We start from the raw sequence: 19,715 nt of genomic DNA on the forward strand, positions 1-19,715 counted from the left end.
CGAGGTCGGAAAGTTAGGTTTCTTAATCGATTCTTAGATCTATGGCTTTTAGGAGCTTTTAGGCCGCAAAACTCCCAAAAAGGAAAGAAGGACGACGAACAAAGAGGAAAAGAGAAGGAAGAGGACCGAAATCGGCCACGAAAACGCCGCGAGAAGGAGAGAGAAAACTCGCCGGAAAATCGGCCAAAGTCGGGTAAGGAAGACGAGATCCACGGATCCGGGTCAACCCGAACCCAGAACCCAGGAGAGCCAGCCCGTTTCCCCCCTTGGCCTCTGCCTTCGGCCCGGGTCAACCCGAACCCAGAACCCAGGAGAGCCAGCCCGTTTCCCCCCTTGGCCTCTGCCTTCGGCCCAGCCCAACTACAGCGGCCCAAACCTCAAACCCAGCCCGTTTCCCCCCTTGGCCTCTGCCTTCGGCCCAGCCCAACTACAGCGGCCCAAACCTCAAACCAGCCCAGAAGCTACGGTTCAGTTGAACCAACCCAGACTATACCCACGGTCCAATTGAGCCGGCCTGCAAACCAAACACTCGCGGCCCAGCCCAGTAAACCGAGGCCCAACGTTTAGCCTTGGCCCAGTAGCCTTCCACAGCCCGCGACCCGAACCACGACCCGAACCGGACTGCGACCCGCGCTTCGACCCGACACTACCGCCCGACGTGGCTTTCTCTGCTGCTGCCACGTGTCACACAGCGGCGCGGCAGTCCTCGGCTCGGCTCGGCGCAAACGGCTCGGGCTCCCTCCGGTGACGGTCCGGCGGCTCCTCCGGCGGCTCCAGCGGCTGTTCGGCTCGGCTCACCTGTTTTCAGCCCGGTTTCCACTGTTTCGACCCTCCCGGATCTGTTTTCGGCCCCGATTAAGGTATCCGAGGCCGTTTTAGAGCCGTATTTCACATTTATTAAATTAGGTAAATTAATTGTGAAATACTAACGGAAAATGGTGAACGGTGTGATAGGAAACAAACCCCAGCGAAGTAGGAAGCAGCTCTCACGGAACGGGAGCTTACGTTTAGCTATTTAGGGAGTACTTCGGTCGAGGCCAACCATGTAAGTGGCCTTACTATAGGATAGGCTAAATAATTGTATGAGTTATGATGATGTGTGGATTATGATGCTTGATGATATGTGCAGTATATACATATTTTGTTGGGTGACGCTTGATATGTTTGACGCACGTTGTGGCATTATGATGAGCTTGATGATTGCATGATTTTTACCTTAATATGATGATGTTTTCCATATTGAGCATGCTAGATGATGATGAGTGCCATATTGCATCATGTCGTTAGATCGACGTAGGACACAACCCTAAGAGCATGAAAATGATATTTATATAAATATCCACGAGTATGCGTTACCTAGGGTAACAAAGAGATGAGACTAGAGGGTTGTGTCAGAAGAGACATTACGATGGATTTAGTGGGACCTCATGCATTTTGTATGTTCATAAGCATAGGGCTACTTCCCCTAGAGATGATGAGTGCGGACGCGCACCTTATGATGAGCGCGAATGCGCATAGGTGCGAAAGCACACAGATGAGGGTGTTCATGAGGCGCATGACACTATGGGGTTCCGCTGACCTCCGGACGTCGCTACAGATTAGCTTGACCAGAGGGTCCAGGGGGTGTGTGAGCGCCCTGGGGACTCACACTCGCACGTGTGAGTCGTGTGTAGGGAAGTACTACACATCCAATTTGTCCGAGACTGGAGGCCACCCCTAAGATGATTAGAGATAGGTCCCTATAAATGATTGCATGTGTTTGCATTAGCATGGCCCCTATAGTGGGGTCACTTACTGAGTATTTCTTCGAAATACTCAGGTCGTGTGCCATATTGTTTTTCAGGTAAAGGCAAGGCTCCCATGTACGGTTGACGGTGGCATCGTGATCAGAGACTGTGGCGCGTGCATAGGATAGTTGCATATTTAAAATTCCTAGTCTTGGTTAGGATAGGGCGTTTGCATTTCATTCATTTATATTAATTAATTTGTAATCGTTTTATTTTGTCTTTTGAACTCCAGCATGATGTTTGAAACACGTAAGTCCGGCAGTGTTTTCCAATGTTTTAATGTATTCTGAAGTTTTAAATTTTTCCGCTAATAAAGGTGAGCATGCTTAGATTTTTATTCTGCATTAGAGATGAGCATGAGACGTTAGTGGCGACTCTAGATATGTGGAAATTTAGGGTTGTTACACATGCAATCTAAAAAAAAATTTATCAGTCGTGATGTTAAATTTTGTGACGATAATTTTTCCTTTTCACCAGCTTCACAAACTTTGACATTAGCTCCTTCAACTCCCATTTTACCACTTCATGATTCATCCTACTCAAACATCCATTCTAGTCCTCCCCCACTTTCTATTCCTTCACCTACTACTTCGTCGACCCTCCGCCTTCTATTCCTTCTCCAGATTCACCCACTAATTCTAATCTTATCCGACCTGATACATCAATTTCACTCCGACGTTCTACTTGTACCAAACAGCCTCCAGCTTGTTATAATGTTAATGAGATGTCTTCTTGAGCCAATCATTTAACCTCTAGCTCAAGTCAATACACTGGCACCAAGTACCCCCTTCATGATTACCTTTCATTCTCTCGTTTTTCACCTACTCAACATGCTTTTCTAGCTCTTATTACAGCCCAGACAGAACCTAAAACCTATGATGAGGCAGTTGGCAACCCATTATGGCAGCAGGGTATGAATGATGAAATTGCAGCTTTGGAACGTAATCATACTTGGTCTCTCATTCCTCTACCACCTGGCCATAAAGCTATTGGCTGTCATTGGGTATACAAGATTAAACACAACTTTGATAGTTCTACTGAACGTTATAAAGCTCGACTGGTAGCAAAGGGATACACTCAAGTTGAAGGTGTTGATTACAAAGAGACGTTTTCTCCTACAGCGAAACTTACTACACCTCGTTGCCTACTCACTATAGTCGCTGCTTGAAAATGGTTCACTCATCAGTTGGATGTTCAAAATGCCTTTCTCCATTGTAATCTAGACGAGGAAGTCTATATGTCTTTACCACCAGGTATTCGCCGACAGGGGGAGAATACAGTATGTCGGCTCCATAAATCTCTTTATGGTTTAAAAATGGCTTCTCGCAATTGGTTCTCCATATTCTCTAACCAATACACAAAATGTAGGCTACACTCAGTCCAAAGCAGATTACTCTTTATTTATTAAGAGTGAAGGTACTTCTTTCACCGCAACTCTCATCTATGTGGATGATATTCTGTTGATAGGCAATGATCTCAAAGAAATTCAACATCTCAAGACTAGTTTACTCGAGGAATTCCTTATCAAAGATTTAGGGAATTTGAAATATTTTCAAGGCATTGAATTTTCTAGGTCTAGAAAAGAAATTTCTCTCTCAAAAGAAGTATGCTCTAGACATTTTTCAAGACACATGTCTCACAAGAGAACGTCCAGAAAGATTTCCTATGGAGCAAAATTTGAAACTTTCTCTAACAGAAGGAGAGAAGTTGAATGATCCAAGTAAATACAGACAGTTGATTGGCAGATTAATATATTTATCCGTTGCTAGGCCTGACATAGTGTATTAAGTTCGTATGCTTAGTCAATTTATGCATGAACCAAGAAAACCACATTGGGAGGCAGCTTTTCGAGTTCTTAGATACATCAAAGGTACTCCTGGTCAAGGACTTCTACTACCATTTGAAAACAACTTAAGATTACAAGCATATTGCAATTTAGACTGGGGTGGTTGTCGAACTTCCAGACGATCAATTTATGGGTTCTGCATTTTCCTTGGAAATTTAGTTATTCCTTGGAAGTCTAAAAAAATAAATCAATGTGTCCAAATCATCAGCATAAGCCGAGTATCGAGCTATGACAAATACTTGTTTGGAGTTAACTTGGTTAAGATACATTCTTCAAGACTTGAAAGTTCCACTGTCCGAACAAGCATTATTGTATTGTAATAATCAAGGAGCATTACACATAGCAGCCAATCCAATTTTTCACGAACGTATGAAACACATAAAATAGACTGTCATATAGTTCGAGAAAATTACAAGCTGGAATCATCAAAACATAAATCAACTTCTCAAACCGCTTTAACAGCTTCTTCAAAATAGGTATTTATTTTTATTTTTATTTTGCTATATAATGAACCGAATCCAAATGATTAAACATCAACAAAACAAATGTGAGCATTTTAATAAAATGAAGACTCTAACTAGCTTCAGTATTATCTTATTGTTTGCTTTGGAATCAAGCATTATTATCAACACATGTTTTGCAGGTTCCAACGGACAAGCTATAGTGGAAGATTGACATTTACCAGAAGGAAAATGGCAAGTGACTATTTACAATTATCAAATAAACTCAGTTTTAAATGCTCATTGAAAGTCAAAAGACAACGATTTGAACGAATAGGTATTGGTGCAATTTTAACAGTTCGAATGGACATGCTTCGTTTCAGGTGTTTTGACCAGAGAACTCGCATTGGCTTTCTGAACGATGAAATGTTAAAAACTGCATTTGGGCAGCATTTGATGATGGATTTTACTTAAAAAATCTTCATTCGGGGAAGTTTGAATTGATACACCCTTGAGAAAAATGAAGTAAAATATCCCTCACTCATATGTTAGGTTAGGTTCACGTAATGATATGTCTGTGATAGGTATAAGAACGTTAAGGCTATGATCAGTTAGAACACGATATGACTATGAAATGTTTACGTTATGACTTGTTTATGATATGATACATTGTGATGCAATATGTCATGATATGATGTGTATATGATGAAATGTTATGTTAAAAGCATAGAACGTTATGTTAGGTCTCTTAAATTGTGTGTATACAACATGATATGAATGACATGAAATTACGATAAATAGCATGAAATATAACCCTGTTAGAATTATGTATGATTTGAGAAATGAAGAATGAGAAACGATATGATATGAATGATGAACGATATCTGAAACGATATGAAAAATGATATGATATGTACATAATGCTAGCGGGGTTGTATTAAAGGATAATGAAAATGTAGAAGTAATGGGGACCTCATGCATTATGTGTGTTCATGCATCTGGGGAGATACTCTAACCCATCACGAGGGTACAGACGCGTACATCCAATGACAGGAAAACGATTGTTATGCTTTGCATAGCGCTGTTGTGACGGTTACTAGTTCTAACGGGTTCTGGCATAAGGGACTCTCAGAGTATGCCCACCAGATAAGGAAAGTGGCCCAGCGGTGTGTGAACTAGTTGGTGAGCCCATACTCGCACGTATGGGCTGTGTGTAGAGTATATGGTACACGTCCAAAATTACCCGTTAGGACAGCACCATAGGGGAAACGAAAGATAGGTCCCATCATTTCATTGCATGTGATTGTTGCATTTAACCCCAATAGGGGGGTCACTTACTGAGTATTTCTTTAAATACTCAAGCCATGTGCTACTACATTTTTCAGGCCTTACGGATGACGACGACATCGCAACTCGAGACCATGACACATGCATAGGATAGTGGTATTTATTTTCTTAGACTTAGGCTAGACTAGGATGTTTTTAACTTAAACTCTTATTCATTTTATTTAGTCTTTTGTTGTGTCGTTTTAAAGATATTTCCGAAACACGTAAGTCCATGGCTGTGTTTTAAGTTAAAGGTTATGTTTTATAGAATTTAAATGAAGTCTTCTGCATTTAATGTTTATGATACGTGTACAGTAGCGACCTTAAATTAAGTAGAAAATTTCGGGTCGTTACAGAAAATATCTTAAAAAACGACACAACAAAAGACTAAACAAAATAAATAAACGTTTGAATTAAAAACATCTTATTCTAGCCTAAGTCTAAGAAAATAAATACGACTACCCTATGCATGTGTCATGGTCTCGAGTTGCAATGTCGTCGTCAGAAGTTAGCTATGTATCCCTAATAGCTCCAATGAGGCACTAGTAATGATAGGGAAGTGGTCTTGGCTCTAATCCTAATATTGCATAATATTGTCAAGAGTGTTCTTAAGTCACTGAGTACTTTACTCGATCACTTAGGACTTATAACGACTCATGAAAATTCATCATGTTGTACTCGAGCCTAGCACATGTCCTATGACCCTATTCTAGTTCAAAACTATAATAGCCCAAAAATAAATAAACAAATAAACAAATAAAAATAATTATAAAAAAAATAGTTAAAATAATAAAATAATAAATAAATAAATAAAAATTAAAAGAAGAAAAACATTTGGTAACCGATCCCTCCTCCTTCCTTCAATCTCTCACCACTCCTTCCCTATAAATAAATCTGGCAACAAATCACTAATCTCTTTCCTGTAAAAACAACTGCAAATTTACCTAGAATTCTTCCTTCCTACAAAAACAAATAGAAAAAGAAAACAAAAGGTTTAAGCAGACTAGCTCCATCAGAGGAGATATGTCATTTGAAGAGGTCAGTATGTTAACTCTTCCTTTTATTTTATTAAATAATATTAATTTGGTTACAATTATTTAGTTTTGAATTATAGATTAAATGGAAAGAATTCTCTATAGTTTAGGAAATCAAAACCAATTATATTTTAGATCTATTGCAGTGATTTAGATCTACTGAATTGTTGGAATGATTTAGGTTGTAATTTTATATGAATTATAAGAAAAGAATATAACCAAATGAATCGATTAAATTAAAAGCTAAGAATATAATTGTTAACTAAATCAGAAAGAAGACAAAGGAAATAAGAAAAAAATGAGATAGAGATAGAAATACAGAACCCTGTTAACTTAAAAGAAAAATAATAATAAAAATAAAAAGGAAAGAAAGATTTGTTGAACAGGATTTAGCAGTGAGCTCCTTTAAATTTTGTCTAACACAAAATATCATAATTTTACGATGGCCAATCTAAATTAGAGAAATAATTTTATAGAGTTCAAACTTGAAACTGATGTCATGAACTCATATCGGTTGACTCGGATTTCAAAGGACGGAATCGAACTTTCATTAAAGATATATTTGTGACAACGACTTAAGCTAGCCAGGTAAGTGACCTTACTATCGGCATGGTTATATTTGATGTTGACACGTGCCCTGCGGTTCGGCACGTGTCATATATATTGATATGTGTGAATTGTCTGTGGATAGATATGCTTTCTATATGTTATGTTATGTTATAATATGTGGATTGTATGATAATAATTATGGTACGATGTGCTCTAGGAGATGTTTGAGATAGGATACGAGAAGGATGCACAAAACAAAATGTAACGATAGGAGTAAGATACGTTCATGAGACGTTGGAGTTAGGTTACATACCGGAGTGCTATGGATAAGAGAGATTGATGAAAGAATACGGTTAGGTTATGGGTAGAAAGGGATAGGTTTGTGATAGATTGATGGAATGATAGCATTAGAGTACGTTCTTGTGACGATATGACTAAGGAACATCACGTAATGATATGTTTGTGATAGGTATAAGAACGTTAAGGCTATGGTAAGTTAGAGAACGATATGACTATGAAGTGTTTACGTTATTGACTTGGTTATGATATGATACATTGTATGCTTGATTATGGTGCTTAAGTACGAAATCATGTGAACGTGAATGTATGTTATTTATGCTGCTTAGTTAATGTGATATGAATGCATGTGACGATGTGTGGCCCTTGTACGATTATGGCTTGTTGTATGAGTATTGAAATGTAACTGAATGAATTGTATGACAATAAATACGGAAAATTGCATGATACATAACCCCGCTAGGAATATGTATGATATGTAACGAAATGAGAATGAGAATGACACGTAAGCATGAAAACGTGACACGGGGTTATGTTCATTAAATGATGACTGTAGGACTAGTGGGACCTCATGCATATTGTGTGATCATGCATTTGGGGGGATACCCCTATCTCATCACGAGGGTACGGATGCGTACATCCAAATGGCAGGACAACGATCGTTATGCTCTGCATAGCTCTACCGTGACGGTTTTAGTTTTAACGGGTTCCGGTGGGCCCCCAAAGCATGTCCACCGGCTAGGGACAGTGGCCCAGCGGTGTGCGAACTAGCTGGTGAGCCCATACTTGCACATATGGGCTGCATGTAGAGTATATGGTACACGTCCACGATTACCTGTTAGGATAACACCGTAGGGAAAACGAAACGAAACGAAATGAAATGAAACGAAACAAAACGAAATGAAAGATAGGTCCCATCATTTCATTGCATGTGATTGTTGCATTTAACCCCAATAAGGGGGTCACTTACTGAGTATTTCTTTAAATACTCAAGCCATGTGCTACTACATTTTTCAGGTTAAGGCAAGGCATTCCTGTACGGCTGACGACGGCATCGCAACTCAAGATCATGGCACATGCATAGGATAGTGACATTTATTTTCTTAGACTTAGGATAGAATAGAATGTTTTAAACTTAAACGCTTATTTATTTTATTTCGAGTCTTTTGTTGTGTCGTTTTAAAGATGTTTTCGAAACACGTAAGTCCATGGTTGTGTTTTAAGTTAAAGGTTATGTTTTATGGAATTTAAATGAAGTCTTCCGCATTCAATGTTTATGGTATGTATACAGTAGCGACCTTAAATTAAGTAGAAAATTTTGGGTCGTTACAAAAACATCTTATAGGATATTAATCTCAGGTATCAACCATAAATAAGCAAGCACAAAAATCAAATGTGCAAACACAACACTATATATAATCTTATAAGCCTGCTGAATATAATCAAGGGTCACTTTCTAATCTTATTGTGCATATAAATGAACCAATTTAGAAAGTATCTTCAGATGACTACATAACATGCTCAATGAAATAAAAAACAACCAATCTAGGTCATTAAAATATGTTTGTGAGTTCATTTGACCTATCAAGTCAATTCAATCAAACTCGGTTCCTAAATCTTTGTTTAAGCCCCTAAACATATTTATTTCTAAAAGTCCACATTAAGCCACCTAACAGCCCTACGAATTCAATAGACCTTATCAACTCCCAGGTATGATTAAAATGAAGTTTAAATTATGGAATACATGCTTAGGTGACCGATAAGAATATCTCTGTAGCAAAGCATGCATGAGAGAACTCATTTAAGATTAGAGCGGTACAGCTAGTGTGGTATTCATGTTGGCTCTGGTCAAAACATTTCCAGTAGACCTTGCACCCCAGGATTGTAGTCAGAGGTTTAGACCTGTGTGTACCCAGAGTTTCGTTTACCCGATGAGCTAACTCTAAAATCCTAGAAAAAAAAATGGAATTTAAACCACCTAGACACCCTAAGAACCTAGTAAATCTCCATGACATCTAATTATGATTATGTTAGCTAAACAAAACTCCTAAGACACTTGGGTTACTATTGAGCATAGAAACGAATCAAGTTTGATGTGAACTTTGTAAACAAGGCTCGAAAAGAGACTAGGGATTACACGAGTAGTTGTCTAATTGAGAATACATACTGTGAGTAAAAATAGGCAAAGGCTCATAAATCCACCTTGAGAGGGGTCGATGGACTACATGAGTGGGTAACATGAGGAACTACTACCATACGTAGACATAAAACCACCTTAAGAGGGGACAAGAAACTACATAAGTAGATAGGATCCCTATTGTGTGTAGAAACGGAGGATAACCTCTAAACCCATCTTAACAAAGGACGAGAGACTACATGAGTAGGTGACATAATAAATTGTTATTGTGTGTAGATGTAAACCCGTCTTGAGAGAAAGGATGGACTATACATAAGCAGAGAGTATGAGGACCACTACCATGTAGAGTAAACTTGCCTTGAGAGGGTATGAGGGACTACATAAATAGATAGGGACACTATTGTGTGTAGAAAAGAGGGAAGACCCGTAAACCCACCTTGATAGGGGACGATGGATAACATGAGTAGGTGACATGATGAATTGCTATTGGGTGTAGATGTAAACCTAAATTAGGAGGGGACGAGGGACTACACGAGTAACAACATGAGAAGACACTATAATGGGAAGTCAAAACCCATCTTGAAGGGGTCGGGGGACTACATAAGTAGATGATGTTAGGGAAAAGCTTCTTATGTCCTAAGAAAAGCCCGTGGCAACTTACTAGGATTAAGGAAGTGATGAGAGCCTACAAGTAGGTTGCATACATTATATTTTTATACTCACCTGTTTCCCCTTTTCTTTTTAGGTACTGACCAAGGTAGGGAGCGTTCGGGAGCTACGCGGTCACAAAGAGGTCATTCTCGAGCATTAATTAATTTTTGTATTAATTTTTTCTATTTCGTTTTGTAATTGTATCCCAAACCTATTTTTTCCTTTTGTAATAAATTTGAACAACATCCTCTTATAATTGGATTTTGTTTTAGATTTAGTTTTGGTGTTTTTGTCTTTTATCTCGATTTAAATTTTATTAGATTTTCATTTTTTATTTTATTTGCTTTTGTCTTCACCTTTTTAGTCATGGTACAAACTTCGAAGCCTCGAAATTTGGGTCGATAGTAAAAAGTTTTTAATTTGAGGTTAATAAAGTCATGTATGTTGTTTTTGTAAGGGAGACTTGAAAATGTAGTAAAAATAGCTTTCGTGATTTCTTTTGGCCAAATGCTAAGTTTGTTTGTAATTCTATATAGTTTAGGCTGCATGCTTAGAACCGTTCAAGCTTTCTATGATCAATTTTGCTTCTGAAGTGGTTTGAATCTCAAACAAGTGTTCTTGCCTTGAAATATTAAATCAACAAAGTAATATGATTCTTACTTTTCCTTTGAAGTGATTCTAAGATATTTAGATCTAAAGGTCTTATTTTTTTTTTTTTTAATAATGTTGCTAGAATAAATGTCCCAGAGTTGCAATTATTTGGAATGAATACTTATGAGGGTTCTTAAATTTAATTATGTCATGACCCAATTTTGGAGGCTTCCAAAATGAGTTAGTGACAAAAAAAAAAGATGAAAGAAAAAACAAATAAAAATGAAGAAATTAAAAGAAAAGTAAAATAAAAAATGAAAATTGAATAAAATTAAACCGTAGAAGGAGAAATTAAATTTTCAAAGGATATACAAATTTTATAAAAAAAAAAAAGAAACATAAATATAAAGGAAATTTCCAAAAGTCTCCAAAAGACTAAAATTAGACTGACGCTCCGGAATGACCTCATCTGTGATTGCACAACTCTCAAACGTTCTTCCACCTCGACTAGTAGCTAGCGAACACCTGAAAAAAAAGAAAATAGGAAAACTGGGATGAGTATAAAAATTATACTTAGTAAGCCACCTACTTGTATGCTCTCATCGCATCCTGAACTTAATAGATTTCCACGGGCTCTTAGTTGACTCTAGGATATCTTGTTCTGGTCTTAGTCCCTTGGGGCTTCACTGGTTCTCCATCCTTTCATTTGATACCTAAGGGTTTCTTATACACGAAGTACCTTTGCATGGCTATTTCAGACTACATGGTATCTAGCCTAGGGTTGTGCCAAGTACCTTCTAAGCCCATAATAGTGCTCTGGGGGGATTCCACCCAACCCATTCCCGTGCAACTAACGGGCTATACGATGTGGGGACACATTTTCCATGCGAAACAGCTGGGAGCAATGAGAACTTATCAGGAACCCCTGGTTCTCCCACAAACCTATAGATACCGTTCACACAACTAACAACCTAAGAACACTTCTAAGGTACTTCGTCATTGTGGTAATCTGTTAGTTTCCTAGTGGAAGATTGGGTTTAAACTGAGTGACTTGTCACTCCTAACCACAAATCCCTAGACTTATCATAGTAATGGGTTATGAAAAATAATAAAGTGTGCATGCAACCGTCATCTAACATCATCATACATAATTAATGCAAATAAGACAGGCATGCTCAACGAGAAAATGGCCTCCATCAAGCACTTGAAACGCGGGATTCATGCTCAACAAGGTGAAGTCATCCATCACAAGGAGTTCATAATTTCGACATGAATTAAACATATGCATACGTATAGTAGAAGTTTAAAGCATTATTGCAACACTCAGATAACTCACACGATTTTTCACATAATACGCTCATAACAATCAATCTGCCTAATCTCATTCATGGGAAGCTACCATCTAAGGCAAATATACTAGCATGCATGCAATCCTACAAGTACTTCTTCCTAAATATTGGGTGGTGATTTACTTGATTGACCAGTGCCCTTTCGCCAGCGTTTCCACCCAACTAAGGATAAAAATATGATTAGACATGAAATAGGGATGAAAATAGGGCAAACAGAAGTCGAACGAACGTAAAACAAACCTCACGGCCCCAAGCAAAGTTTAGTTGCGGGTGTCACATGCGAGTCGGATTCTGCAGTCGTGGTTCACTGGGATGGTTCAGTTGGTGATTCGGTTCACGATTCAAATCATGGTTTGGCTCAGTTGGATCGTATGTCAGTTGGGTTATGGGTCGGATTGGGTTAGTTGGCAGATCGCGGGTCAACTCGGTTCGCAGGGGACACGTGTCATGTTTTGGTTGGAGCCGCGTCACTCCGCTTGGTGCTCGACGTGTTGCTCCACCCAACGAGCGATGCATGTCCTTTGCCTAGCTGCACGTGCCTCCCTTATCGTCGGTTGACACGTGGCTCGTTGCCTGTCCAAACGCGTTTTAAAAACCTTGATGGAAAGCTCGAAAGGGAAAAGAGGACAATATCTGCGAGTAGTGGGCTTGGGCCGTTACAAACTAGCTAGGTTACCATATCAGTAATGCCAACAAGTGAAAGGATTGTGCTAAAAGCTTTTAGACTTTGCTTCAGTAAGAGATATGACCATGATAAGAAAATGTTGTGATTTGGCTTGGAAGTCCCACCTCAAGGGGTACACCAATTTGTACAACTCAGAGAATACGTTTGTTGAGGTGAAGATGGCCACTTTTAGGGTGCGTTTCCCCTCGCTCATGTGAGGATATGTTGATGTTAGTTTTTCCACAATTTTTCTAGTGAGTCTCCAGCCAAGTCTAAGAGAAGGTGAGCTAGGTCCCTAGTTAGATAGCCCAATATCATTGAGCAATTGTTGTTTGTTGTGATTATGTTGCGAGTGTCAAGGATCGAGAGAAGGTTCATCAATGAAATAGCCCATAAGTATTCCACAGTTTTCATATTCATTCTAAGGCACATTTATTTCTAATGATTCAGGTAGCAACTAATTTGATGTTTGAATTATCATCGAGATGATGTCGAGATTAAGTGGGAGAGAATTTCACAACCCACAATACGATTGTGCGCCTGAGAAAGTCAGTAAGGATGATGACTAGTTTAAGTAAGAGAGTGTGACAACCATATTATGAAGACAGTAGGGTGTGACCCCCACATGTCAATAGACAAGGTGGCGACATAGAAATGGTGGCTAACCAACCAAGTGAAGGTCAAGACAAGACAAGTGCCAAATAATTGGCTAAGAACCCAATCTATCATTCAAAAACAACACATTAGAAGGCAATACTATTTCACTCAATCTAAAACATAATATATTCAATAAGGAAGTGTTGACATAGGGCAATTAAGAGAACATAGGTCTAGGTTTCTATATTGACATTCCATCAGCTGTAGTGGAAGATTGGCATTTACTAGAAGGCAAATGGCAAGTGACTATTTACAATTATCAAACAAACTCAGTTTTAACTGCTCATTGAAAGTCAAAAGACGACGATTTGAACGAGCAGGTTTTGGACAAGCGAGCCCAATTCCACTGGAGATTTGAAATGAACTTTTGGCATACGACTTTGTATTGGTGCAATTTTAACGGTTTGAATGGACATGCTTCGTTTCAGGTGTTTTGGCCAGAGAACTCGCATTGGCTTTCTGAACGATGCAACGTTAAAAACTGCATTTTGGCAGCATTTGCTGATGGATTTTACTTAAAAAAATCTTCATTCGGGGAAGTTTGAATTTATACACCCTTGGGAAAAATGAAGTAAAATCACCCTCACTCATTTTGGTCCCACAAAACCTACTTTTTTTTTCTTTAATGTTTGCTTGCTTTCACATGTAATAATTCTAGAGAGAGTGGCCGGGTTTCTTTATAGACTTAAATATGTTGCATATTTAAGTCTAATAAAAGGGGAGGAATCTTTTGGGAATTTATAGTTCTTTGGATGTTGATAATTTGGTTGAGTTTGAAGTTTGTACTTGTATCTACTCATGTGCAAGCTTTCAAACTCAGGATTTGGCCATCAATGGCCCTAATATTTCCCTAACAATATTGTAAGGTTATTTACTTCTCGCTTCTAAGAGTGAAAACTATCTCCACAGACAAACATGAGTCCTTCCAGCATGTCTTTTCCTCACTCACATGTTTGCTACGAAAATTCTCAAGAGGTCTTCCAACCTAAAATTGCTCCAAGAAAAGCACATTTAATCTCGAAGTTCTTATGATTAAGCCAACAAAAAGGAAAGTGCATCTCGTTGATATAGGTAGTAAGTTTCAATTCTTTTTAAGCATTTCTTAGTCATCTATACTCTGGGTCACTTTATCGGATATAATCTTGGTCCATTCATGTACTCTCTTTTACTCGGGTATCACTGTACTCAAAACCCTTTCAGAATTAAGTAATATTTTAGGTTTTAACAAATTAGGACGAAAAGAAATTATGTATAATAATTGGAAATGCGAAGGTTAATATCATAAAACTGATATATGCAAAGAACTCAGGTCAATGTTCCTGAAAAAAAAAAAAAAAAAGAATGAAGGTCAATTGCTACTTTCTAATATGAAACCAACTAGTTGTCACAACATTTTTTAGTAAAAAAATATCATTAGAGATTATTTGTGATGCTCATAAAGAAAGAAAGAAAAAAAAACATGTACAACGAAAATGATCTTTACAAGACTATGAAACGAAAGAAACTATATGGAAACAGAGGGAAGAGATCAAGGAGAAGTACCCGAGTAATTTCAATATTAAGACACTTTCGAGGACGAAAGTTTCATCTTGACGTGTATGATGTATGAACGAAAAATAAAAAAAATAATAAAATAAAAAATAAATAAAATAAGCGAAATTTTGTGCCACATTGCTAAAGCTGAGAAGTGGCGGGTTGGCCTCCACTATAAAAAAGGGAGGTCCCCCACTTCATTTTATCATCCTAAATGAACGGTTCGAGCCAGTCAGAGAGTACATTTTCTGACGGCTCAAGGTCAAATTTTGGTTGATTTGCTCAGACTCTTTCCTCCTAGTTTCAATTTTTAGAAGGCGTTCAAAGTTAGTATAGATTAGTTGAGTTGTATTTGCATTTAATAAAGTATAGGTTAGTATAGGTTAAGTTGTATTTATAATTATTAGGTCATTGGTTAGTATATGGCTTTTAATTCAATAATGTTTTTCATTTTTTTCTTTGTATTTGTTTATTCCCAAGGTAATAAATGAGGCACGAAGTTAATGTTGAATTTATAATAAGAGTTCATTAAAGTAATTTCGCATTAAATATCGGGTTAAATCTGAAGTAACAGTCTTAGGTTAAATAGAAAAAATTAGGGTGGAAATCTCTCCTTAAAGATGCGTTTTAAAACCATGAAGCAAACGATATTACATAACGTGCCAAAGTGGACAAAACGAACAATATCGACTAACGATGAATTTGGATGTTCGAACATTCGACCACACCTTTTAAATTTTGATTTTGTTGTGATTCTCTCATTCTTATTAATCATATCTATTTTTCTTATGGTTTATAGAAAAAAAAACATGTACAAGGAAAATGATTTTTACACGACTATGAAACGAAAGAAAATATGTGGAAACATCGGGAAGAGATCAAGGAGAAGTACCCAGTAATTCCAATATTAAGACACTTTTGAGGACGAAAGTTTCATCTTGAAGTGTATGATGTATAAATGAAAAAAAAATAAAATTAAAAAAAAATAAAAGAAGCAAAACTTTGTGCCACGTTGCGAAAGCTGAGAAGTGGCGGGTGGGCCACCATTATAAAAAAGGGAGGTCCCCCACTTCATTTTATCATCCTAAATGAACGGTTCGAGCCAGTCAGAGAGTACGCTTTGGGTGTACAAAATATGGTCTACCATTATACGTGTATGCATAAATTCAGATGACCTAAGAACAAGATTCAAACGGGAAAAACGTGCTAAATAAGGATAAAAATCACAGTCTTTTATCTAACAATTTCCTCCTAAAAGCTATGGTATATCTACCTTATTATTTTTACTCTGATCTTTGAGCAAAGTTCCTTAAGTTTTACTCGAGCAAGAGACTTGGTGAAAATGTCTCCAAGTTGTTTCTCTCTTCGGATGAAATCAATCTTGATGAGCCCCTGATCTGCACATTCCCGAATGTAGTGGAATCTTCCAAGCTTTTAGTTATCTTGCGCTTCTTGTTATTTTCTTCCTGCTCTCACCAGCGGTGAGCTACTCAGTTAAAAGACAACAAGTGGTATTAGTGCCAAGTTCATTGTAGAAGAAGATGCACCAAAACACGAAGATGCACACGTCGTGGGGTCCATAGCAGGAAGGCTCATGCACTCCTCCATGTTGCGGCGGAGCGCCAGCATCTTTGTCACCGCCACCAAGAGGCCGACACCGTTAAGACGAACGCCAAGTTGTCGTCGAGCGCGTGATTAAGGAGACGACTACCTCTGTGCAGTACCGATGCTGACGAGGTCCAACTACAACGAGTGGGCTTTGTTGATGCACGTCAACCTGCAAGCGCAAGGGTTTTGGCACATCGTCGAGACAGAGGAAGGAAAAGCGATCGAGTACGGGAGGATCGACTGGAATTCGCAGCCATACTATGGGCTGTGCCTACAAAGATGTTGGTGTCTCTCTCCACCAAACACACCATGCAATCGGCCTAGGAGGGGATCAAATCCCACTGGGTTGGTGTACAGCGACTGTGGAAGTTCAATGTCGAGCAGCTACGGAAGGAGTTCCCGGAGATCCTCTTCAAGGATGGCAAATCCGTCGATAATTTTTCCATGCGGATAATGGGACTTGCCAACAACATCACCACTCTTGATGGGAGCATCAGCGAGATGGAGATCGTGAAGAAGATGCTACAAGTCGCCCCAGATCACTGCGAGCAACTCGCAATTTTGATCGAGACATTGCTTGACATGAACGATCTAATGATGGAAGAGGTGACCAGAAGATTGCACAACGTCGAGGAGAGGAAAAAGAATACTACTTCAGCTATTGAAAAGTAGGGTTGTCTACTTCTCACCGAGGAGGAGTGACTTGCATGCTTGAAGCTCCGCAACAACTTAGGCGGCAAAAGCGGCAAGAGGTAGTGGAAACCTCGCGGGCGCGCGTACGGGAAAGAAGGGTAGTAGAAGAAGGAGTTGGCTGAGGCGGGCCAATCCGATGCTCGAACTGCGAGAAGAAAGGGCACCTTGGTAAAGATTGCTGGAGCAAGCCCAAGATCAAGGAGAAGGCCCATGTGGCCCAATCAGAAGAGGAAAAGCCAACACTTTTCACGGTGAGCTTATCGGTGTTATGTGACATCCCCAATTTCGATTCGAAATCCATAAAAGCAATCAATAGTAGCGCTAATCCAATGAGCGTTGTGGGTGAGTGGTCAATAAGATCCCGAGGAAGAGCTCCAGCTACGCATGGCAGAGGCATCAGCTGGGATCTGATTCAGCTGAAGAAGAAGTGAGTATTCGCTTAGATCGACGAAAGGGGAGAGCAGCCCGAGCACCGGCAATGGGTCCTCAACCCGGGGGCAACAAATAGTATGATTGGGGCCAGGTCTGCGTTCTTAGAGCTCGACTCGGGGATTCGCGAATCGGTGAAGTTCGACGATGGTTCCATCGTCTATATCAAAGGGTGCGGCACCATCCTGTTTGTCGGCAAGGGCAGTGAGCACTCCAAGCTAACCAACGTAAACTTTATCCCGAGGCTCAAGGCTAACCTTGTGAGCATAGATCAACTCGATGAGGTCGGCTGCTACATTTACATCGAGTGTAGGCTGTTGAAGATTTGGGACGATCGACAACGGCTCCTCACTCAAGTTCGACGCATTGCAAACTACCTCTGCATTATGGAGTTGAAGATAAAATAGTCGGTCAGCCTCTCGGCTAGGACCAAAGAAGCAGCTTGGAGGTGGCACGCAAGGTACGAGCACTTGAGCTTTCTTGCTCTACAAAAATTACACAAGAAGGAGATGGTGTACGATTTACCAGCAATCGAGGGCGTGAATAGGCTGTGCGACGGGTGTCTCATCGGCAAGCAGAAGCGCACCCCTTTTCCATCTCAAGCATCCTACTGCGCCGGTGAGCTGTTGGAGCTTGTACACGGTGATCTCTACGGGCCCATCAAGCCAGCGACCCCAGACGGCAAGACTCTCTTCCTCCTGCTGATCGATGGCAAGAGCCGTTTCATATGGCTGATCCTGCTGCAAGGGAAGAGTGAGGCAACGGAAGCGATTAAGTGCACTCAAGCGCGCGTGGAGGCCGAATGCGGGAAGAAGATGCAAGTGTTGTGCACCGACCTAGGTGGAGAATTCTCCTTAGCAAGATTCGGTAAGTACTGCTGTAACGACCCTAAATTTTCACATATCTAGAGTCGCCACTAACGTTTCATGCTCATCTCTAATGCAGAATAAAAATCTAAGAATGCTCATCTTTATTAGAGGAAAAATTTAAAACTTCAGAATACGTTCAAACATTGGAAAACACTGCCAGACTTACGTATTTTAAACATCATGCTCGAGTTCAAAATGATAAAAAAACGATTACAAATTAAATAATATAAATGAGTGAAATGCAAACGCCCTATCCTAACCAAGACTAGGAATTTTAAATATGCAACTATCTTATGCAAGCGCCACAGTCTCTAATCACGATGCCACTGTCAACCGTACATGGGAGACTTGCCCTTACCTGAAAAACAAAATGGCACACGGCCTGAGTATTTCGAATAAATACTCAGTAAGTGACCCCACTATAGGGGTCATGCTAATGCAAACACATGCAATCATGAATTAGGGACCTATCTCTAATCATCTTAGGGGTGGCCTCTAGTCTCGGACAAATTGGATGTGTAGTACTTCCCTACACACGACTCATACATGCGAGTGTGAATCTCCAGGGCGCTCGCACACCCCCTAGACCCTCTGGTCAAGCTAATCTGTAGCGACGTCCGGAGGTCAGCGGAACCCCATAGTGCCATGCGCCTCATGAACACCCTCATCTGTATGCTTTCGCACCTGTGCGCGTCCACCCTCATCATCTCTAGGGAAAGTAGCCCTATGATTATGAACATACAATATGCATGAGGTCCCTCTAAATCCATCGTAATGTCTCTTCTGACACAACCCTCTAGTCTCATCTCTTTGTTACTCTAGGTTACACATGCTCGTGGATATTTATATTAATATCATTTTCATGCTCTTAGGGTTGTGTCCTATGTCGATCTAACGACGTGATGCAATATGGCACTCATCATCATCTAGCATGCTCAATATGGAAACCATCATCATATTAAGGTAAACATCATGCAATCATCATACTCATCATATTGCCACAAAGTGCGTCAAACATACCAAGTGCATCATTCATCAAAATGTGTATATACTACACATATCATCAAGCATCGTAATCCACACATCATCATAACTCATACAATTTTTTAGCCTATCCTATAGTAAGGCCACTTACTTGGTTGGCCTAGGACAAAGTACTCCCTAAATAGCTGCTTCCTACGTTGCCGGGGTTTGTTTCCTATCACACCGTTCACCACTTTCTGTTAGTATTTCACAATTAATTTTCCTATAATTC

At 39.5% G+C, this 19,715-nt stretch overlaps 1 protein-coding gene across 1 annotated transcript in view; it reads left to right on the plus strand.

Moving 5' to 3' along the window:
* LOC111444469 overlaps positions 1-17,141 on the plus strand; it is a 20,237-nt gene extending 3,096 nt beyond the window's left edge. The window contains exon 3 of the mRNA XM_023082571.1: positions 16,854-17,141. Coding sequence (XP_022938339.1) covers positions 16,854-17,141 — 288 coding nt within the window. The remainder of the gene's footprint in view (positions 1-16,853) is intronic.
* The last annotated feature ends 2,574 nt before the right edge of the window (positions 17,142-19,715 follow it).

The sequence above is a fragment of the Cucurbita moschata genome, unplaced genomic scaffold (genome assembly GCF_002738365.1).
Source record: "Cucurbita moschata cultivar Rifu unplaced genomic scaffold, Cmos_1.0 Cmo_Scf00006, whole genome shotgun sequence".
NCBI classification, from domain to species: domain Eukaryota; kingdom Viridiplantae; phylum Streptophyta; class Magnoliopsida; order Cucurbitales; family Cucurbitaceae; genus Cucurbita; species Cucurbita moschata.